Source organism: Musa acuminata, chromosome BXJ3-4 (assembly GCF_036884655.1).
Source record: "Musa acuminata AAA Group cultivar baxijiao chromosome BXJ3-4, Cavendish_Baxijiao_AAA, whole genome shotgun sequence".
Lineage (NCBI taxonomy): Eukaryota > Viridiplantae > Streptophyta > Magnoliopsida > Zingiberales > Musaceae > Musa > Musa acuminata.
In genome coordinates, this window is record NC_088352.1 from 2836204 (window position 1) to 2860448 (window position 24245).

At 39.1% G+C, this 24245-nt stretch overlaps 2 protein-coding genes and 1 long non-coding RNA gene across 6 annotated transcripts in view; all 3 read left to right on the top strand.

Moving 5' to 3' along the window:
* Positions 1–381: 381 nt before the first annotated feature.
* LOC135635000 (probable indole-3-pyruvate monooxygenase YUCCA8) lies at positions 382–1748 on the top strand. The gene has a single exon (XM_065145781.1). It carries the CDS (start codon positions 1089–1091, stop codon positions 1746–1748), a length of 660 nt encoding a protein of 219 aa, XP_065001853.1. The 5' UTR covers positions 382–1088.
* Positions 1749–10545: 8797 nt separating this feature from the next.
* Positions 10546–12878, top strand: LOC135636081 (uncharacterized). Its single transcript, XR_010495800.1, has 3 exons — positions 10546–10624; positions 10847–10943; positions 12721–12878. It is a non-coding gene; the product is annotated as an uncharacterized LOC135636081 (long non-coding RNA).
* Positions 12879–14491: 1613 nt separating this feature from the next.
* Positions 14492–24245, top strand: part of LOC103980172 (DUF21 domain-containing protein At1g55930, chloroplastic) — a 28938-nt gene continuing 19184 nt past the window's right edge. For 2 of the 4 annotated variants that reach the window (XM_009396473.3, XM_018825494.2), the window contains exons 1-9: positions 14492–15221; positions 18253–18350; positions 18470–18563; positions 19651–19733; positions 19854–19952; positions 20491–20572; positions 23047–23186; positions 23283–23361; positions 23458–23521. In XM_009396473.3, coding sequence (XP_009394748.2) covers positions 14652–15221; positions 18253–18350; positions 18470–18563; positions 19651–19733; positions 19854–19952; positions 20491–20572; positions 23047–23186; positions 23283–23361; positions 23458–23521 — 1309 coding nt within the window. In that variant the 5' untranslated portion in view covers positions 14492–14651. The other 2 variants (XM_009396474.3, XM_065148899.1) reach the window with 2 other exon arrangements.

Genomic DNA, 24245 nt, shown 5'->3' on the forward strand with positions numbered 1-24245 from the left:
CTATGTCAAATTTTGAGATCCATTTCACTGATGTGAACAAATTATCTTCTCAACATCATCTCACACACTATGGTTCCTTTGTTGAAATATCTGAGTGTGTGATTGGGTGTTTTGGCAACAAAATGGGTTTAGGAAGCATTTTTCGTTTCTCCATCAATGAAATTTCTCTTGCAACAAACAAAAGTTGGATTACATTGTCCCCACAGTGCTTGTGCATGTTATGACAAGACCATCATTGTCCAGTGATGCTCATGCCCACACATCACTGTGGACCATGGCATATAGATATATGCCAGAAAAATTCAAAAGCCAAGTACAAAAGCATTGTTAGATAGCAGTGATTATTCATCATTGATCATCCTGCATGCAACTCTTGCAAGTCAAGGTATAGGGATGCCATAACAAGGAAGATATGTTGTCATATTCTTGTAATCAATCAAGAGAGGGGAGGAGGGAAGACAACCATGTTGAGATGAGGTTCTAAGGTTTCAAGCCCACATGGGGATCTATGAATTCCACTCCTTTAGTTTGACATTCCATCTGCTTACCTTTGTGTTCCTCTGGTTTTTGTTTCAGCATATACACTGGAGCAACTTCTCAAGCCAGTTGTTCTCATCTAAGACGCACTGTACAAAGGACCAGACTCCTAAAGCTCCATCTTCTGAATCTTTTCTCTTATTCCTCCTTTTTATTTCTTAGTTCTTTATTCCCATTGAAAGAGCCAATTTGGTACCAGTAGGAGGTTCCATCTCGGCCATTTCTTTTGGACTACTGCTCTTTCTTCCCCATACTGATAAGCCAAACCTCTTTCAGCTACTGCTCTATATATGCGTGTGTGCTGTTCTGCAACCACAACCAAGTGACCCACAGAACTGTAGCTGTACATTGGCAAGCCAAGAATCCATCTCTTCTTCTCCAACATTCTTATACTCGTCCAGATTCGGCCTTTACAGACACACCCTTTCACTGTTTCTCCTGCACCTCTGCTACTATTTAGTGAAGTTACCCTCTCTTCTTGTGCAGAGGGATTCATTCCGGGGAAGCAATACCAATCTCCCTTCCTTCAGCTAAAGCTCCATGGGCCACCCATGACATCGAATCTGAAGCAGGTTTGGTTTCCAGGGCCTCTAATAGTAGGAGCTGGACCTTCAGGTATAGCCACAGCTGCGTGCCTCAAGGAGAGAGGTGTTCCGTATTTGATACTGGAGAAGGAGACCTGCTTCGCGCCTTCATGGAAGCTGAGGACCTACGAGCGCCTAAAGCTTCATCTCCCCAAGCAATACTGTGAGCTGCCGCTCATGGCGTTCCCGCCGGAGTTCCCGACATACCCCACGAAGCAGCAGTTCATAAGCTACTTGGACGCCTACGTCGAGCGCTTCGCCGTCAAGCCATTGTTCGACATGGCGGTTCGGGTTGCCGAGTACGATACCAGCATCAGGTTCTGGCGAGTGAAGGCCGGTGACTTGGAGTTCATATGCCGGTGGCTCATTGTGGCCACAGGGGAGAATGCAGAGGTTGTGTGGCCAGAGATCAGGGGAATCTCGAGGTTCCGCGGGCAGCTCTTGCACACCAGCTGTTACATGAAGGGCGATGGCCACAGAGGGGAGAAGGTTTTGGTGGTGGGCTCTGGCAATTCAGGCATGGAGGTTGCTCTGGACCTCTGTGACAATGATGCCAAGGTCTCCATGGTCGTCAGGGACAAGGCAAGTGGATCATCCTTGCTTCCTCTTCTTGCACTTTTGTACTAATACTACAAAACATGATTGCTGCTTCGTGTGGTTGTGTCTTGTTTGCTTCTGCCCGAATCGAGTTGAGTGCATCTCAACTTTGATTTGCCCCCTTTTGGACTTGGATTTTTCTGCAAACTACTCCGGTATCTTCACCGTGTACAATGGAGTGGCAATCGAGCTCAACTAATCAAACTTTCATGCAGTGTTACTCGTCCTGTTGAACTAAATAAGTTTTGGCTGTGGCAGCTGCACATCTTGCCGAGGGAACTACTTGGGATCTCGACTTTTGGGCTGTCAATGGCTCTGCTCAAGTGGCTCCCTGTTAAAGCTGTAGATGCTCTCCTCCTTTTCGGCACAAGGCTGCTACTGGGAGATACGGAGAAGTACGGGATCAAGCGGCCTGCGATCGGGCCGCTCGAGCTCAAGAGCGCCGCCGGAAAGACTCCGGTACTGGACATCGGCACCTTTGCCAAGATCAAAAGCGGACAGATTAAGGTTCTCTTCTTAGCATCAATGCCATCGGATTGATTATATTCAGCTCACGAAGCAATGGATTCATTGCTTCTTGAGTCCATCTTTCTAATCGATTGAATTAAGAAAGAAAACGAAAGAAAACTGAGATGAATTTAGTGTTCTCTGCAGGTGGTCCCTGACATAAACCAGTTCACAAGCAAAGGGGCAGAGTTTGTGGATGGTGAACACGAGGAATTCGATTCCATCATCCTGGCAACAGGCTACAAAAGCAATGTGACTTCTTGGCTCAAGGTACGTGAGACAATCCAGCAACATGTTTGTAGGCAGATCTATGCAAGATTAGAATAGATGCATACATAGGATGACGAACACTCGAGTAAAAATCATATATAGGACAATTCAATTAGGATCATTTCTCCAATCAGATTGGAAGAAATGAGGTCACATGATAGAAAGGACTTTTTGAGTTCTTATGGGCTTGTCGCACTGTCACATTCTTACAGCAGCTTCACCTTGGACTTCTCCAAGCAACGCCAAGAAGCTGATCGGAACATTCTTCATGCAGACATACGAATCAGATTTGGACTTGCAGATACGTACAAGCAAACTGTTCATTCACAACAATGAAACCCTCAAAGATCTAGTAAATAGCAAGGCACAGAGATCACATGCAAGTTAAGTCAAAAGAATATCTGTCGATGTATCGTAATAATGCCAAGTATGGGCATTGATGGCGATTCCTTCGATAAGAACATACAACACAACTCTGATGGCGACTTTGGTCCAACACAGAGACATCCAACCCCATTATCACTTCAAGAAAAAGAAGCCTGCAGTGCCTTTGCACCGCCTCCATTTTGCCACCACATGCAATTTAAGTGAAGGGGGTAATCCCAGGATGGGCCACAGCATCACTAAAAGGACGTTTCTATGTGTATCTGACCTCCCCAAACATCCATCATCATTAAACTGCACACCGGATTGGATTTAGAGACGACATAGATATCTTATAATCAATACACAATCATTTGTTCATGTTCATTAGTGTTATCAAAGAAAGAAGAAAGATTTCTATGTATCTTACTGTAGATTTGCATATGGCAAGGAGGAGGAGTTCTTCGGTGAGAAGGATGGCTTCCCGAGGACTTCGTTTCCTAATAGTTGGAGAGGAAAGAACGGGCTCTACGCTGCTGGTTTCACCAGGAGAGGATTGCTGGGAGCTTCAATGGACGCCTGTAAAATAGCAGAGGAAATTGCCAACCTATGGAGCCGTAGATATCAGGCATAAGCTGAACACCATAACATCATGATCATGCTGGATCATTGGTTTGGATAACGAATTCGACTGTACTGTGCTAAAGAAAGAAAATTTCAACTGTGATATCTGCATCACAGGTTCGATCATCTGTTGGGAGTGCAATACACATATGAATTGTATACATGCCTAATGATTTGGAGCCCGGATTGAGTTATGGCTAATCTCTAGTTCGGAGTGGAATGATTCCTGGCAACTGGGATTACTTTGGAATGTGCTTACCCCAAAATGATTCCCAGTTGATTGGAATGTGCTTTCCAATCAAACAAATATCTCACATACTTCATAGGACATAAAATAGTACCAAAGATTTATTTTTATTGAGAACAGTCTTTCAGATATGATTCCTGAGACAAATTCTGTCAAATGCCCATCACATCTATAGATATGACTTTCGGATGTCAATGCAGCATATCCTTTTGAATTGAATGAGGAAAAGATTGATGGAAGATAAGATTTTCCTAAAGGAAATCTGAGAAAAATCCTCTATTCTATTTAGGGAAATCATTTCTCCTAATTTGTATAAATAGGAGAGAGAACATGTTAATGTATGGAAACTAAAGCTATTTCATTTCTAAATAAACCTTCTTCTCTTCTTCAATAATTGTTCTTATTTTTTATTATTTTCATAAAAGATAACTTGATTCAAGAAAATGTTCTTGTTTGACAGCACAGTTTCCTTCTTTTTTTTACACTAATCCTTCTTTTGTCCCAAGATGTTAATCCTTCTAGACCCAAACTAGCCAATGATTCTTCTCTTCATCCTCGAAATAACAAAGATAACAAGGACAAAAGGAAAATTGACAAGCATAATCGATTATGCATCTCTGCAACCAGTATTTTTGGTTGCAATTATTCCTCTTTAGCTAATTCCTGATAGCTAGTTTCTCGAGTTTATTCCTGACGGTGAAGCTGATAGATTCTTTGAGCTTCCAATTAGAAAGAACCCCACAGTACTGTCATCTCTTCTACTGAACAATGCAAGACTACAAAGTTTAGCTGCAGACTGTAGTTTGCCACTTCTTCACAAGTGTAACAAAGAAAAGCTTTAAATCTGGAACATCACAACTCACAAACCTTACCACAAAAATAGGCGGATGTTAGCACATCTAATGGAACCAGTGAAAAGACTTGTGGAGTTCCAGATCCAAGTAGTCAGGATGTTAGCAAATGTGTCATCAGCTTCCCCACACATCCAGTCTGATCTCTTTCCTTTTGTTGTTGAGGTCTAATGATGTTAGAGGCCATCGGCGTGGTCAGCAAGACAACATTCCTCAAAGTAGTACAGGGGATCTGCCGACTAACCAGATGAAGATGCAGCAGTTTGAATCGGCTGGACTCCAAGCATTGCAGCAGGGCTTGTCATGTCGCAATCCAATGGGAGTAGATCCTGCGACGCATGTAGGCGGGGCAAGCTAAGTGTGCGAGTTCCCATGCGTTGAAGATCTCCTTCTCCCATTCTTTGGTCCCCTTCACGCCCTCAAGCTCTTGATGAGGACAACTCGGGGCAAGGCTCGATCTGTTTGCTAGATCCAGTTCTTCATCCACTGACATGGCTCATACGGCAGCAAGAAGCTTCTTCTTCTTCAAGTGACCTCCACTGCACTGCAGTTTAGCCAGTGCTCAGAACTTACTACCCTCGTAGCTCTCATTTCAGTAAGTTGGTAATGAAAAGATTAATTAGAGATTTGAGCTCGGACTTGACATTTTTTATGATCTCTCAATTGAGTATCTCGAAGTTCAATCAAATGATTGTTTCCTTTCAAGAGTTTTTCATTTCTCATGAAACAATTTCTCGGAATCTTCCGAGGGATATGGCAAACATCACCATTAAGGTTAAGCAAGAATCAAAAGGGAAGAACCAATGCATAAGCTTTATAGCGTTGGTGCTGTAAAGAATCACAGTTTTCCTCGTAAGATATAGGAATCATGGAACCAAGAAAATGACAATCTACAGTTACGTCAAGCATCATCTGCAACCTACGTTCATAGAACTAGTGAGGGCATCGATCATATGCACAGCGGATAAGAGACGATAAAGAAGACAAATCCTTGCTTTTCATGATCGATGTCTCATCTATACTTTGTCCTCAGTATGATCTATCAGTCTCTCTCACCAAGTAGTAAAAAGAAGAAGTGACTTCATCCACTACCAGGAGAATATTGCTGCCAAGTGTATTCCTAGTTATCAACACGCGTGATCATCTATCTGTATCACTGGTCAAACACAATACTGAACTGAAGTCTTCGAGTGTCCCATTAAGCTGTGATTTGGTCGACATAAATGGAAGACCACATAAAAAGATTTGGAGTTCTTCAATAAGCTCTAGAACTGGAAAATACACTTCCACCAATATGCATACGTATAATAATATTCATGGAGGAATGTCTCTAGTTGATAAACTTTGTAGGTGGAAGTAATTTACTGTTGATAACATCTATGTATTGTTGGCTTTTAATTGAAATCTAATTAGATGATTGAGGCTGAAAGTATACATGAATGCATGCAGCTAAGAAGATTGGAAAATTCTTTAATTTGGAAAAAAATATTTTGTGAAAAATATTTAAATTAACAATGTAAGAAAATCGATTTATTTTTTAAATATATTTTTTGTTAGACATTCTCATCATGGCCAACAATCTCAGTTCTTAAACCACGAATCTCAAAGCACAGAATTTGTATATCTTGACCGTCCCTCATCCTTGATTGCCGCAGAGAGCATCAAAAAGATGAATCACGCACTCCGCACGTGCACAGAGTGTGGATTATAAAATACTGGGAGCGAGCAGCTGCCGCGGAGCGCCAGCCGGAGCGATGGCCGCCTCTTCCTCGCTGTCCCCGACGGCCGCTTTCCTCCCTCTACCCAGTCGCGCATCCCACTCTCCCAAGACGAAACCCCTTCGTCTCGCTCCACTGTGCAAACGCTGCCGTCTCCCTGCGCTTCCTCGCCCCTTCTCCTGTTGGGCTGGCAACCCAAAGTGAGTTCAGCCATGGTGGGCTTAATCAGCCCACAACTCACACCCCTTTGATCTAACCCTAGATCAATATAAGAGGGTGTGAGGGTTATGTTTTAGAAGCAGAAAAGAAGCAGAAAAAGACAGCAACATGGGCAGCAACGTTGACATCCTCGTAGCAAGCAACAAAGAGAGAAGAACAAGACAGAAAAACAAGAGAAAGAAAAGGAAGAAGACAAGGACAATACAGAGAGACTGTTCTCAATCATCTAGCAATGTTCTCGTCTCAGGTTAGATCAAATCTACAGTAGACTCTTGCAGTGATTACTTGGGGAGGTTTTAGATATTGTGGGCAATGGCGTAATCCTTATATCCCAGTTATTCTCTTGTGGTTGTTGTTAGGGTTTTGGGCAAGAAATTAAGATTTGTATATTCATTATTCTCATAGTGGATTATCTCTAGTTTGCCCCGTGGTTTTTACCCTTCACATTGAAGGGGTTTTCCACGTATATCTTGGTGTTTTGTTTGATTGTGTTTCCATTTTATTCCGCTGCGTATTATGGTCTTCTAGTATTTGTTCATATACAAAGGTTATTCCTCTTTATATCCCCATCAACTGGTATTAGAGCAGGTTTTTGGTGATTTAATTTTTGTATTTGAACATGGAGGCCAGTAATGTTTCTCGCATGATTAGTTTGAACGGAAACAATTGGATGATATGGAAACCAAGAATGGAAGATCTCTTGTATTGCAAAGATTTGTATGAACCTTTGCAGGGGGATAGTGCAAAACCTACAACTATGACAGATGATGAGTGTAAGAGGTTAGATCGAAAAACAATTGGGTTTATTAGACAATGGCTTGATGATAGTGTCTTTCACCATGTTTCTACTGAAATTTCTGTATATTCTCTTTGGAAAAAATTGGAAAGTCTCTATGAAAGAAAACAGCTGGCAACAAAGCTTTTTTGATCAGAAAACTTGTGAACCTAAAATATAGAGAGGGTGCTTCTATTGCTGAGCATTTGAATGAAATGCAGAGTATTACTAACCAGTTATCCTCTATGAAAATGTCTCTTGATGATGAGTTTCAGGCATTGTTACTTCTCAGTTCATTACCAGAAAGTTGGGAGACACTGGTGGTTTCCCTTAGTAATTCTGCGCCAGATGGTATTGTCACTATGAGTCAAGTAACAAGCAGTTTGTTGAATGAGAAGTTAAGAAGAAAGAGTTCGGCAACATCTCAGAATGATTCACAGGCACTTATCTCATAGAACAGAGGAAGGTCAAAGTCTAGAAGCAGTTCACGTATGGGTAGGAGCAAGTCAAGATCAAGAAAAGATATTGTTTGCTATAACTGTGGTGAGAAAGGATATTACAAGAACCAATGTAAGCAACCTAAGAAGAATAAGAAAAAGGGAAAAGAAGTGAAGTCTACATAGTCAAAGGATAATACTACAGCTACAGTGCAGGGTGGTGATTATTTGATTTTATCTCCTTCTGATGTTATTTTTTCTTGTGTGTGTCAAGATCTTGAGTGGGTGATTGACACAGGTGCTTCTTATCATGCTACACCATGGAGGGAGTTTTTTGCTACATACAGGTCTGAAAACTTTGGTGATGTCAAGATGGGCAACTATGACACAGCAAACATCGTTGGCATGGGTGATATCCATTTAAAGACCAACCTTTGCTGCAAGTTGGTACTTAAGGATGTGAGGCATGTGGTTGACTTGAGGCTGAATTTAATTTCAGTTGAAAGACTAGATGATGAAGAGTATGAAAGCAGATTTCACAAAGAGCAATGGAAGCTCAGTAAGGGTTCTCTTGTTATAGCTAGTGGAAAGAAATGTCATACTTTGTACAGGTTGCAGGCTAAAGCTTATGGTGAGCAGTTAAATGCTACAGAGAAAGACTTCAGTATGGAGTTGTGGCATAGGCGATTGGGACACATGAGCGAGAAGGGGCTGCAAGCTCTTTCCAAGAGAGAGGTATTGCCAGATCTCAGAGGTATACATCTGAACCCTTGTATTGATTGTTTGGCTGGTAAACAACATAGAGTTTCATTTGCTAGTGCTACTTTGTCTAGAAAAATGCATGCCTTAGACCGTGTTTATACAGATGTATATGGTCCTTTGAGGATAAAAACTCCTGGTGGATTTGTTGATGTTCTTGGTATAAGTGGTGCACTTTATTTTGTCACTTTTATAGATGATTTTTCCAGGAAAGTTTGAGCTTATGCTTTGAAGATCAAAGATCAGGTTATTAATGTCTTCAAAGAGTTTCATGCCAGGGTTGAAAGGGAGACAGAAAGGAAATTGAAATGCATAAGATCAGATAATGGTGGTGAGTATACGGGATTGTTTAATAACTATTGCAGGTCACATGGGATCCAACATAAGATGACAGTTCCTGGTACACCTCAGCATAATGCAATTACAGAGAGGATGAACCGCACCATCATGGAAAAGATCAGATGTATGCTTTCACAAGCCAAGCTACCCAAAAGGTTTTGGGATGAGGCTTTGAGGACTGCAGTTGATGTGATCAACTTATCACAATGTACAACCCTAGATGGTGATGTTGCAGAGCATGTATGGTCAGGGAAAGATGTTTCCTATAGGCATTTGAGAGTGTTTGGTTGTCGTGCATTTGCACATGTTCCAGATAATGAGAGGTCCAAGCTGGATGGTAAGTCTAAAGAATGTATTTTTCTTGGTTACTCACATGATCAGTTTGATTACAGGCTTTGGGATCCAGAAAGCAGAAGGTGTTCAGGAGAAGAGATGTTGTCTTCTTTGAGGATCAAACCTTTGAGGATTTGAAGAAGAAGGCACTAGCCAAGACTTCTGTAGAAGGATTAGCAGATTGTGACCCAGTTATTCCTCCAGTATATCAGGGTGATGGGGGAGATGTGCAAGAAAATAGTGTAGAGCCTAATGTTGATTTACCTGTAGGACATGTTGAGCAAGAAGAAGTAGGAGAGCAAGTTCCCGCAGAACCTCAGTTGAGAAGATCTTCTAGACAACGTCAACCTTCCAGAAGATACTCTACAGATGAGTATGTGATGCTTACTGATGCAGGTGAACCAGAGAGTTACTAGGAAGCAGTTGAGAGTGAGCAGAAAGAGAAGTGGTTAGTTGCTATGCAGGAAGAGATGTATGCTCTTCAGAAGAATCACACTTATGATTTGGTGTTGCTACCAAATGTTGACGAAGACCTTACCAAAAGAAAAACAGGAGATATGCCGACAATTGGTCGGCATGACTTCACATTGAGGAGTTATGGGACAGCCTCCCTTATGGGCTGAAGGGAGAGGTTGTTGGGCTGGCAGCCCAAAGTGGGTTCAGCCCATAACCCACACCCCTTTGACCTAACCTTAGATCAATATAAGGGGGGTGTGAGGGCTGTATTTTAGAAGCAGAAAAGAGGCAGAAAAAGGCAACAACGTGGGCAGCAACGTTGACATCCTTGTAGCAACAAAGAGAGAAGAACAAGGCAGAAAAACAAGAGAAAGAAAAGGAAGAAGACAAGGACAACGCAGAGAGACTATTCTCAATCATCTACAGTGTTCTCATCTCAGGTTAGATCAAATCTACAGTAGACTCTTGCTGTGATTACTTGGGGAGGTTTTAGATATCGTGGGCAGTGTCGTAATCCTTATATCCCAGTTATTCTCTTGTGGTTGTTGCTAGGGTTTTGGGCAAGAAATTGAGATTTGTATATTCATTATTCTCATAGTGGATTATCTTTAGTTTGTCCCGTGGTTTTTACCCTTCACATTGAAAGGGTTTTCCACGTATATCTTGGTGTTTTATTTGATTATATTTTTATTTTATTCCGCTGCGTATTATGGTCTTCTAGTATTTGTTCATATACAAAGATTATTCCTCTTTATATTCCCATCATCTCCGTCCCGTGTCCCCGCGACCGTCGCGGAGCCGGAGACAACGGAGGCTTCGATCGACTTCGAGGTACTTCGGCTTTCTGAATTTTATTGTTTGTCGATGAGGCGCAATTGGTTGTGTTGTATCTGACCCCTTTTTTCCGCTTTTTAAGGCGGAGGAGAAATCTGCCCCTTCTTCCCTCGATATTGAGGCGGATGCTGATAGGGTAGTCGATCCTCGGCCTTTCTTTGCATGGGTTTAAAGGTGTTAGCTTTATCCCTTTTTCTCATTCCTGAGTGCTGCTTGTGTTCTTGTTGTTTCGGTTTATGGCTTATGACATGAGAACTAAGATATCCACGTTACACTTTGTTTACCTACACATTTCGCGAGTTAAACAGTATAAAGCCTGTCTTATATGTGGGATGATAAGTTTGTATATTTACTTAAAGGTGGATCTTTGTTTATACCCATCTTGCTTCTTTGCAGTTTAGTTGATCAGAGAGTTCGTCACGGAAACAGCTTGAGGTGAGGCTGCGTACATGGACCCTGCCCATCCCATATTGGCGTAAGCCTTATCCAATGGGTCCGCCCTTTAGGAACCTTTCCTTCTCAATTTTGTGTAACATTTGCATTCGAGTGCATCTAGATCTCTTCAACAATGAAAGAGTATACTAAAATGTTATATGTTCTAAAAATCCAGCAAATAAACATTAGATTTAGTAGAAAATGCTGGAACTGTCCACAGTTTTTCTAGTTATTGTCATCATTATAACATTCATCTGGTACATGTGGACTGTGGTGCATACATCTTAAATGAGAAATTTGAAAAATATATTTGAATAGTTCTATAGCACCAACCTGTGATGAAATATTCTCAAAGTAAAATTTATTTACTTCGAGAATATTTGGATGAAATATTCTCGAAGTAAAGTTTTATAGCACCAACAGTCTACAGTCCAACATGTGGACTGTGGTGCATACATCTTAAATGCAGTTTTTATCTATTGTTTACCAATTATTTAAAGCATTTCACAACTGCATATTCACTCAAGCTCCTTTCTCAAATGCACATTAAAAATGCAAATGTGCTCCCAAACACACCTTCATGCCAACATTTTCTTTTATGTTATAAAAAAAAGTTTGCAATATGGGTGCTGACTCATACCAGAATCTTGTAGACTGGTACACCTATTGGTATGGTATGATACTGTTCCCAACACCAATAATGTTACTAATAGTTGACCAATAAAGATGTATTGTGTTTTAGATATCGAGTATATTTACTTCAAGGAGTACAAAGAGGAAATTTTGATGTATGTAACTCGCTCCTTCACTCGAAACTTTTAAGTGTATCTCAACAGTAGACGGTAATAAGAAACACTTGTGGCGAGAACCTTGTTGGAATTTTAGATTGACTCAGTTCTTGGGAGCTTGTGATATCATGCCATGGATTTCATTCATCTAAAGAAAGGAAACTCATTTTGAAGCTTGTTGATCCATTAGGAGCATATTTAGATATGGTTTTGCTGGGAATGGGGATAGTGGTGGTTCATTTCGGTATAGTAATTATTGGCGAGAAGTTGAAGACTTGCTGGCTTTATGCAACATTTCTTAAGGTAGATGCATGAAGTGCGTGCATTGGTCAGATTCAACTTTGTTCTTCAACATGTCTCTAAGCAAGGTTTTCCGTCATGTGACATGACAAATGCTGTTCTTGAGGAAAGATGTTCTTTCCTTCATTGTTGGCTTCACTTATTCCACCTGGAGTTTATGTGGCATAATAAACCAGTTTTATATATCCCCTTATAGAGAAGCTACTTTGTATTCTGTTATGTCACATGATTCACCCTTCTCCGTGAAATGAAGATGTCTTGAATTCTACAGTTGTGTCTTTTTTTCCTTGTCAATGCAAGTTTCTCTACAGGCTTTTGTTATTCACATCTTGGTTATGTGATTGTTGTTATTTAGACATAGAACAGGGAACAAACTATCCAGTTTGAATGGCCAAATCTGGTTTACTGTTTTGCTTTCTCATCTGCACCCTTCTGTCCCGGTTCTTCATGATGGCAAACCTGACTAGTGAATATTTATGGTTGCTTCGGAATCTTTTACATAAAACATTTACTGAAATATCCTTAAAGCATCACATACCTTAATAACCATCCTAGCATTGGTCTAAGAATTTTGGTTGAACTGCTAGGCAGCAGCACCATCTTTCATTAGTTGGTGGGAATACAATGAGACCATGGGCCACCTTGTATTCATCAAATATAGGAACTATGGATTGGATCTGTTTGAAGTTTGAAGATTCATAAAATAATGTGTATGTAAAATGCTCGTTTGTCTACTTGTGTTTCCAGATACCAAAGTAGAAGATAAGAATCAAGCTGAGGTCCTACTGGGTGCCACTGATCGAGGACTCGTGCAAGCAGATCCTGGAAGCTGCTTGGACAATGACTGCCAAGACGATGGGTCCTGTTCCCCTTCCTACAAAGAGAAGAGTCTATTGCATCCTCAAGTCACCACACGATCACAAGGACTCTCGCTTCCATTATGAGATCCAGACTCACCGACGACTAATCGATATCTTATATCCGACAGCCCAAACGATCGACTCACTGATGCAGCTTGATCTTCCAGCAGGTGTAGATGTGGAGGTCAAGCTATGATATCATTGCAGGTCAAAAGTGATGTTTCTTTCATCTGTTGTTGTTTCTCTTATTTCCCTTTTTGTGGGTGCTGATATCTTGTCATCACATATTTTAGATTTCTTGTAACTTGCCATAGGAAACTAGCAAGCAAGTAATCATCTTTCTCTTCGAGTTCATGGTCGTTCTTCTTTGTGTCTTTCTTCAAATTATAGTTTTTGGCTTTTGCAGCCAAGTGCTTTGACTTGTTAAGAGGCTCAGCCAACTGCATGACTTCTGAAGCTAGTGCACGTCAAGTTCCTTGGCCTATCATGGCATCGTCCAACATAAATTTGATGTTCTTAACTTGGTCCTTTTGCTTTCACTGTATTTACTCATATTTGAACATTGTCATAAGGAATCAGTAGGTAATAGGTCAATTTGACTATTGTTAGCATTTCAATATATCCATTTTGCCTACATCAACAGTGAGACTGAGATCAGATTAAGCAAATGCAGTCTTTCTCAGCTCTCTTTTTCTCTATGTAAGATAAACTAGAGATTAAGCCTACATTAGCATTATTATTATTATTATTATTATTATTATTATTATTTTGCAAAGATAAGTGGTGAGGGTGAAATTTGATCATATCTTCTGGTAATCTAAAAATATCTTTATTAGCTAATTTATATAACATCTTCAAAATATATTGGATGAGATTTTGAAATATTAATCTTACTTGTAATTGTGTATTAGCTAATTTATAGTTTGTATTTTCAAATTGAACTCCATCATTGTAATTGTGCTTCTTTATATTTAGATTACACTTAAGTTAATCTTTTACAGATGGATATCGCTTGTCGATTTAAATAATTCTAAGTTAACCCCATAGCAATTTGGACTATATATCCTAAATCTCTCAATAACTTAATGAGCTTAATCTCTAGTAGTTAAAGAGCAAACACAAACTTAAAAGTTAAAATTCAAACAAAATAAACCAGAATTAGGCATTCCTAAGTTGAATATTTGAAATATTAATCTTACAAAGTGGATTTAATATATCAATCATCAGATCATGATTTGTATACAAGTTTGTATTTTCAAATTAAACTCTGATACCATAATCGTACTTCTTTTTTATTTAGATTATAATCTTTTATGGATGGATATCGTAATTGTGCTTCTCGATTTAAATAATTCTAAGTTAAGCTAATGGCAATTCAGACTATATCTCCTAAATCTCTCAATAACTTAATGAGCTTAATCTCTAATAGTTAAAGAGCAAACACAAACTTAAAAATTCAAATTCAAATGAAATAAACCATAATTTGGCATTACTAAGTCGAATATTTGAAAAATCGAACTTGCATGTTATTTTTGGGTGCTATTTTTGGTAATATCTTCGACGTATTATTCTACTTGCTAGCTCGTGTGTAGCACGTGCCGGATTTACTGCTTTCTTAAAACGCAAAAGCATCCTAAGAGATGCCGAGTGAATCTGGCAGATGCTACCCTTTTGACGGAAAGCGAGCAGAACTCCGTCCCTCTCTTCCTCGTCCGCATCGGTCGGTATGCCGCCACCTTCTGCCAACCCCTTCTCCAATCCAAAACCCTAGGCCCCCTTCTCCATCCCCTCTCCTTTCATTCCGCTACCCCAATCCCCATGTTTTCCTTCGCATTCAATACTTCCCTCGCCGGCCGAGCCGGTGGGCTCATCCTCACGCAGGGACATACTAAACTGTGCTGGCCACACCACATCCGCGGGCCCAATGCTTGTCCTCCCTTCAGAACATCTCGTTTCCCACTTCAATCCGGCCGTGGCCGCCAGAATTCTCACGGCTTCGGTACATTCTTCCCCTTCTGGTGTAAAACGGTCGAGCTTTCGCCCGTCGTCCGCAGTTTTGATTCCGATGGAAGAAAGGAGATTCCTCTGGATGAGAGAGCTCGAGTTTTTGGGGTTCTTGGTTCCCTTGGGTTTGGTTCTGTGATTGCGATGATTGCCTGCGGGATGCTTGTCGCAAGGTCCTGGAGATCTCTTGCCGCAGAGGGAGTGATGGAATCTGGCGTTGCGGCCTTTGGTTCGGAGAAAGCGGTTCCTATGGTGGTGTGGCCGAAGTTGTTTCAGGTTCTTAATGTGCTTAGAGAGCAAGGTTTAGTATTGGCTGCGTTGCTGGGACTTTCTGCTTTCTTTTCTATGGCAGAAACTGCAATCACGACTCTGTGGCCATGGAAGGTACGCTTTTTTTCTTTGAGGAAGTCATTGAACTGTGTTCAGTTATCGATGTATGGAGATGGATAAGAATTATTTTGCCAGATGCATATAAACACTATTTTTTTTATGTTATTAAAGATACGCATGATGATATAGCTACTAGTGTTAAAATTATAGAGAGTTTTTCTAGTGAGTTTCCTATTAGCATAGGATTACATCAATGATCCATATTAATCTCTATCTTTTCACATCGATAATGGCTTGACTTATTAGTCGTTTACATGATAGATATTTCTGATGTATATTATTTGTTGATAAAATTATCTTAGTTGATGAGAACCTAAGTGGAATTAATCATAAACTTGAGCTATGGAAACAATCCTTAGAAACTAAAGATTTTAAATTAAGACTAAAACTAAATATATGAGATGTAATTTTAGTAATTCTAATAATAGACAAGAGAGTATAGTTAAGTTGGATAGATAAGAATTTTTTTTAAGCAAAAGCTTTAGGTATTTTGGATCAATTATTCAACAAGATGAAGAGATCGATGGAGATATTATTTATAGAGTAAAAACTGGATGGTTAAAATGACGAGGGGCACCAAAAGTCTTGTGTGATTATCGGATACATTTGAGATTAAAATAAAAATTTTATAAGACAGTTGTGAGAGCAACAATGTTTTATGGATTCAAGTGTTGGACAATTAAGAAACAACATATACAAAAAATTTGTGTTGCTAAGATGATAATGTTGAGATGGATGTGTGGAGTTACTAGGAAAGATAAGAAAATAAATACTTCTATTCGTGAATAACTAGGTGTCGTCTCGATAGAGGATAAGATGAGAGAAAATCATTTAAGATGGTATGAGTATGTGCTTTGGAGATCTCCAGATGCAATAGCCAAAAGAAGTAAAATAATTAATGTTAGTGATACAAGGGGAGATAGAGGAAGACCTAAAAAGACTTTAATAGAAACCATAAATAAAGATTTAAGTACTCTTAACTTAATCAAACATATAGTCTTTTACAGATCTCAATGTCGGTAAGAGATCCATATAGCCGACCCTAAATAGTTGAAACTTATGGCTTCGTTGTTGTTGTTATCGTTGTATATAAACACTAATTTTGCAGTTTCAAGTATGTGCTGAAGCCTAAATTAGGTTATGGAATTGAGGCTAAACAGGGGAAGACATCACAGGATCTCTCTGCTTGTTGAAGTGTGATAAGTGATTGTAGCCCTTCATTTAACCTTCGTAAGATTTGTTCAAAGGCTCCTCTTACCATGGAAAAGCCCATTGTGGAAGGCTGATCTAAAAGTTTTCAACCAGTCTCTTCTTGTGTTCCATTTGTTGCATGACCAGATGCAGCATGTCACGAAAGTCACTGTTTTTTAGGTTCAGCTATGGTTTCATCTTTTGCGAGCTGACAAAAAGTTCCCAAGCTCACATTTGTGGAGCACCATTGTAATGGCAACATGGGTCCTGGCATCATAGAAGGAATAATCATCCACATTATAGATTAGAAAGAGGGAGAAGAAAGTATAGTGACAAGTTATGTTCCTTTGGAGCTGAGGGCCTAGTCTTCTTTTCTCTCTTAGATCTCTTTTTTATCAATGAAATTTGGGGAACAAATTAGGCAAGTAACATAAGAGATGATTTTTTTAGTTTGAATAGGCAAAACATGTTTTCTCGATTTTATGGAGAAATGAAAAGGGAAATAGAGATGAAATCTAAGTTATTTTTTAAAATAAACACTCCCTTAATTGTTTATAGATCCCCATTTTGCAGTATCAAGCTCATCTAGTCAATGCCTTCACATTTTTTATTGTGGAAAACTGGCCCCAGCATTTATTCATGGTTAATAATAGTACCAAACAACAGAGCTAATGATTTAGGCACTCCTTTCTCTCAGAATTAAGCAGAGGCTTACGTCCCGATGTTCTTTCCTGTTGCTATCTTTTTAAGAAGTGTCTGAAGCAATTTACACCTTATGTAGGACTGTAAAGATGATAGGAACATTTTCTTTAAATGTTTTGTGATGTGTCTTGTGACATATGGATGCTATAGGTGCTATGATATGCAAGGAATTGAAAATTGAGGTTTATCGGGTGTACTGCTAGGTACATACTACATAGAGGTCTGACCTGTTACTGGTATGCTAGTGTACTCTGGTAATTTTTTTTTCTTTTATTTGTTTGCCAATCAGTGTTGGTTTTGTTCTGACTGTTATCTATCAGTCGTAGCAAGTTCTAGTTCAGGTACTTGTACTGATATTTTGAACCTCGACAATGTATCATGCTGTTGTAATTAGCTATACTTTCATCTGATTTGTTTACTAAGAATAAGTCTCCTAATTCCTTTCCATTTTTGCTCCGCATGTGGACTAATGTCCATCCTTGGTTTTGTTGGATTTAATAATCTACTGACTTCCTTTGATGTTCTGTTGTACATTACATTACTTCTCTCATCTTGTTAAAGTTGCTTATGCTTTTGTCATAAGCTAATTACAGGTCTGATATGCATCGTTCTCAATCTGTAGGCTTGTGGAATTATGAGTTGGTTCAACTACAACATCTAGTAACCTTCTTTAAGTGGGGCTACAGTTTGGTCAGTCTACAAGGAACATACAATATTGGAATTAGAACTGCACATATTACTTTGCAAGCAGAGTAAATGAAATGGAAGAAAATAGAAAAATAATGACTTATGTATCATTTTGGTGATATTTTATTCAATCATTATTTATTTTTGTTACATATATTCATGCTATCATGCATGAGTTTTGGTCATATAAAAGTACTCAGATTCTTTCGTTCATAATGTTGAACAACTGATATTTTTTTCTAATGAAAGCTATGAAATGATTGATTTTCTCGTGTGTTTGCTACTACTGCAGTTTAAATCTGTAAATTGCTTGAAGTTGCAACTGTTTTGATCATGTTGATGATGCAGCAATAGTTATTTCCATATTTACTTTGTTCATTTTTAAACCTCTCATTTCTCTCGTTATTAGAAGCAACGTTCAAATATTTAATTTCCTCTAAAGCAGGTTCGTGAATTGGCTGAGAAGGATCCAGAAAATGGTGTCTTCAGACTGCTTCGAAGTGATGTTACTCGTTTCCTGACAACGATTCTCATTGGCACGACGTAATTCTTAATAATTGAGTACTTCACATATGCTTCTTTGTTCAACCTTCTATGGGTTATTTCATCAACTAATTAAGACTATATGTTCCTTATCTTATGATTTGGTGATATGTACTCAGTGTGGTCAATATTGGTGCTACAGCACTTGTTACGGATGCAGCAACTGCAATTTTTGGAGAAGCTGGAATTAGTGCAGCAACAGGGGTTATGACAGTATGCTCCTAACTTCTTCTGTTATGAATCTGTATATTTCCTGTGACATCTCAAGGTGCAAGCTTACTGGTTACAACAATGTCTGCGACTGTTCTGGTGACTAATGCCTTTTGTTAATGTGCATGGAATATGCATCACTGTTGTGTACATACTTTACAGTGGTAATACCATTTGTAAGTTGTACTTATAATGGGATTTGCATCCACCTGGTATCTTGGTGGTGGTAGCATTGGCTCCCTTATGAGAGGTAGGTTTGGTTCACTGCCCTGTACCTTGTGCTTATTGTCCCTTAGTGAGGTGTTTTGAGTTCTTCCACGATTCATGCTAGTAGTGTATGGTTGCACCCTTGCAGCGCTGGAGGAAAGAAAGAAAAGCAAAGGGTCATTTTAGTATTTTACTATTACTCTATCTAGGTTGAATCTTGGAATTTTGTGTTAACAGCTAGTCAAGAACAATAAGAAGGATGATCAAACATGTTTATGATGCACGTACCCAAAATACCTCCTTAAGATGAGAAGCAACTGGAATACATTGTGCTGCTATCTCTTTATCGGCCATAAAGCAAAAGGATGTTTGGTGCATGGATTTGAGAATTGTATGCATGCAAAGACCACATATGTTGGTCATGTTGAAATCTCATCAGCCAGCATGGCATTGGCAATGCAGCCTGTATCAATTCACACGTTGTGCCAACATGTTACAAATGCAGGTTTATAACACGAACAGAAAACTTTGTTGATGCATGTGTAAGCGTAAAAATCTCGTTTCTATGCAGCATATGTAGTTATTTGTGTCTTGAAATGTTTAACCTATATGCATTTTTTGAAAAAATAATACCTCTACGCCAAATGCAGATGTTTATATCTTTCTGTGAGAACTAAGGGCATATTAAAAATTATAGTTTCCTTAAGATAATGTGAGTTTGATTACAGAAACATAATAACTAAAAAAATCTGTTAGCCTGGTCCCATGTACTATTGTTGCTGAAGATATTTGACAATTGTAGTTTTGAATTATCTAGGTCTGTTCTTGTTCAATATGTATTCAGTAAATTTAACTGATTAAGCTAATATTATCATAATTTCAGGTTGCTATTTTGTTGCTAACAGAAATTACACCAAAAAGTGTTGCCGTTCATAATGCCACAGAGGTAGCTAGATTTGTTGTCAGGTTAGTCCATTATCTTAGGAAATAAGATTGTCGTGTCCTCAATTGTTTAATATGTAAATTTGTTCTCTTCTATTCTTGAACTGGGGCAGTGATAGAACTTTATGTTTGAAACTATGTCAGACCAGTAGCATGGCTATCAGTGGTCCTGTATCCTGTTGGACGGATTGCCACTTTTCTTTCGATGGGAATTTTAAAAATGCTAGGTTTAAAAGGCAGAAGGTAGGTCATGTTTCAGAGTACCCCTTGTTCATGCTTTTCCTATTTCTTTAATTTTTTCATGTATTTCATGCTACTTTATTATGAATGTACAAGAAATTTAAGATATGTTTAGCTATAAGTTCTTCATTTGCTACTTGATCATTATGTGCATTGTTTTAGTTGTTTTAAAGTAGAAGATCATTGCCCATGTAATTTTCTAAAGGAACTTAAGAAAGGGGACTGATTGGAAATACTTTGCTGTTTGTTTCTTCTTATGATTTTTCTATGTGCTTTAAGGAGGAACCTGCTTGCTTTCTGATAGAAATTGATGGACACATGAGACAGTGAATTTTTTGAATCTTTTCCTTCATTTTATTCCTTCTTCTTTCATAACAAAAAAGGAAATTTCTTATATGTTGATACAAGGCCTGCCTGTTATATGCTTTCTTTCCTTGTATGTTGATATAAGCACCTTTTTCATCACTGTCTAAATTATAGAGAAGGTTAGACTTTATATAAGACTTTATTTTATTTTCCTGATACTTGTTTGGTAATGTAGTGAACCTTATGTGACTGAAGATGAACTAAAACTGATGCTAAGAGGAGCAGAACTAAGTGGAGCAATAGAAGAGGAAGAACAGGTGCCCAAATTTGTATAACTTGATACAAATTGATTTAGCATTGCTGTTCTTAACTTATAAGGTGGCTTTATTTCAATTTTGATCTTCCATAATTTTTCTTGGTTGCTTCTCATTCAGTTTAGATTAATGCAAAATCTTGATTTTGTTTTTTGTTACATTTTTCTGATAATTATCTAGTGGTTTTCCTACGTCATATTGACATTTGGGAGCATTATAAATTTTCACATATATTTTTATGTATTTTTTTTATTTTGTTATTAGTATCCTATTATGTCTCTATTTTTGATGGCTTTGGACAATGGAATTTCACTGATCAATTATTTCACAAATGCGTGTGTTTACAATATGGTTATATATATTTCTTTGTGTTTGTAGAGTTTACATAAAATTTGATCTTGTTACCAAGGATTTCCTTTTCGGGTAATGGACTCATTTCGGCAATTTGTTAGACCAGACATACCAGTCTGTATTGATGTACCGACACATGGTACGTCGGTGTGTACCGGTGTTTCGGTGAGGAAGAAAAAGGGAGAGAAGAGGAAGGGGCGGAGGAATAGAGGAGGAAAAAGGAAAAAGAGGAAGTAGTGGAGGAAGAAGAAGGAAGAAAAGAAAGAAGAGGTGGAGGAAAAGAGCAGCGGCATCGTACCTGGGAAACTGTGGCGAAGCGGCAGCTGCGAGGCAACGACAGCGACCGCAACAGTAGCAGCGGTGAAGCAGTGACAGTGAGGCAGCGACATCTTACGCGAGAAGAGTGCTTGCGTTTGCGAGCCCTAATTCATTTGTTTTTCTTTTTAACGATGAGTTGGACAAGGCCCCATCACTTTTTTTATTTTTTTATTATTTTAACTGGACTGCCCGAAACGAGGTGGTCCATGTATCGGCTCATGCCCGGATTGATACATACCACCTGTACCGTACCATTTCAGGTGGTACAGCTAACATTGCTTGTTACAGAACTAAGCAATCTAGTTGATTTAACAAAGGTAAGATTTATAGTGTATAATCTGATTAGTAGATGAAGATAGAATAGATAATCTGAATTTGTTTAAAGTATCTTGTAGATTGTTATTTTATTTGACATTCTTAGATGTATGTTTTATCGCATAAAGGGCTGCTCTTTCTGTAACATGCCTAAAGCGTGCAGTTGCATGTTACCTACATAAAATGATGTGGAATCTTTTTCACATTTTTTTATGCTTCTAGCCTGTTCTAGCACAAAGCCACTATGGGTGTATCCTATCTTTAGAGATGATATTTCATGTATAGTAAATATGACACAGTTCCAGTGATTTAAAAAGCGCTAGGCGCTAAAAGGCGCTAAGGTCCAAAAACGCCTGAGGCGCTAAAATATAAAAATATATAATATAATTATTTAAAATTTTAAATTAAAATATGCTATTAAATTAAGAAAATCTATTAACAATATTGAAAATTAATAATTTTAAATAAACCTAACAATATTAACAGTATACAGTATACTGTTAACAGTATACTGTATACTGTTAACAGAAGGAGAAGAAGGAAGTGTAAGGGGGTGCTGAGCCTGCTGACTGAGAAAAGAGGAAGCGGCGGCGGCAACAACGGCAGCAACGAGCAGTGGGAGCGGGAGCAGCGAGAGGCACGAGTGGCGACAGCGACAGCGTTTGCGAGCAGCGGCAACAGGAGCAAAAGCGGGAGCGGCGAGCAGCGGGAGGCGCGAGCGGCAACAGAGGCAGCATTTGTGATCAGCGACAGCGGCGAGCAGCGGGAGGCGCGAACGGCGACAGAGGCTGCGTTTGCGAGCAACGACAGCAGCGAGCAGTGAGTAGCGAGATCGGGATCGGGAGCGGCAGTGGCGAGGGTTAGGGTTGGGTTCTCACTTATATCGATTTTAGTTGGTTCGATTGAACCAACTAACCATCAAAGACCGAACCAGACCTAAAATCATGGTTCGGTTGCCTTGGTTAACCTAGGCGCTCGCTTGAAGCGCCCAGCGCTTGGGCTCGGGTGAGCGCCCAGGCGACGCCTGTTTGAAGTGCGCCGCCTGGGAGATTAGCGAGGCGCTCAGGCCTCGCCTCGCCCGAGCCCCTAAGCGAGCGCCCGAGCGCCTTTTTAAATCACTGCACAGTTCCCTACTATACTAATCTGTTCTAGCATAGTTCCACTGTGGGTTGGTCAATCCTAGTTTAGATGTTTATATGGTCTTAAACGAATGACAAGTTGAGTTACACTTGGATTAGAAGTGCACTGGTCCAAGGATTGGTAGAGAGAATCCAGCATCTAACAATAAATTATATTCTCTAATAATGTTATTGATGTTCTATTGAACAGGGGTTGGAAGTTTTAGTTTATTTTTTGTTTTTATAAATCGAATGCATATAAATTATATGGTTTCATTCTCTTCATGTGCTTGTTCAGTATTGTTTTATGAACTATATGTTCATGTTTACAAAGGAATCAGCATCTGACATGCTTTATGTAAAATTAATTAACAGGATATGATTGAAAATGTCTTAGAGATAAAAGACACACATGTCAAAGAGGTAATGACACCTCTAATTGATGTAGTTGCAATAGATGCAAGTGCGAAGCTTATTGATTTTCAAAAGCAATGGGAGACACATCAATACTCTAGGTACGTTGAACATGTAAGTGATGTTGTGCAACTAATTCATTTGTAAATCACCCAAAATTCTGAGCTTGTGTTATACTTCTATTTGTATGATATTAGGGTACCTGTTTTTGAGGAGCGTATAGATAATATTGTGGGCATTGCATATGCAATGGACATGCTGGAATATGTTGAAAAGGTTAGAGTCAAGATTTATTTTATCAATTGTTGTGTCATCATTGAGCTAAACTTCCAACTAATCCATTGCTTTAAGTACTTTTCTTTGCTTTTGAAGGTTGACAAGCTGCAAGAATCCACTGTAAAGGAGATTGCTCACAAGCCAACATACTTTGTTCCTGGTAATACAAAATTAGTACATTAAATTATCATAAATAGCGACATTGGTAACTATTTTTTATATACCATCATGTTGTCACGGACTAATTGAATTTGTCTAAGTTATGCAGTACCCTTACATGTTCGTCTTCAGAGGGTCAGTCTCTCTGTAACCTCGTAAGGTCCCCTAAGGATCTACAAAAGAGAAGACATGTTAGAAGAAGCGTTATACTTGGGATCCCACAAGCAAACATTTCAGCAAACACTTGGTAGACAATTCAAAATACAAAAATAGATTTCACAAGCTTTGAATAATCGCGTGACAAAGGGTCCAAGATAGTCCACCATGGCCAAAAGTTTCCACAAGTGCCCACATCACACTAATACGGAATAAGGCAGTGAATCAACCCTAGACAATACCCCAAAGGCCCCATCCAGTCTTGTGCCCACCTCTAGGGTGCTGAAATGGTTAACATTTTGCACTATTCTGCACACCCAGAAATCATCTAAAATGACTGTTTGGATGGCTTATTTTTGGACAGTTTTGCCTCTACGCGATGATCGTACACAACCTGCGTGTACAGACCAGAAACGACCACAAAAGCCAACTGTAAACTCTCTACATGTTGTGCAAAGCATTAATAAATCCGAAAGACATGGATACACAAAACATTACATCGAATACTTTGTGTACAGACTTGTTTGTGAAAATGTGATAACATATCCTACCCAATATCGCTGAATAAA

What these genes read in the sequence shown, in the direction of transcription:
- LOC135635000 (XM_065145781.1), top strand. Translation starts at nt 1,089, where the DNA reads ATGACATCGAATCTGAAGCAGGTTTGGTTTCCAGGGCCTCTAATAGTA.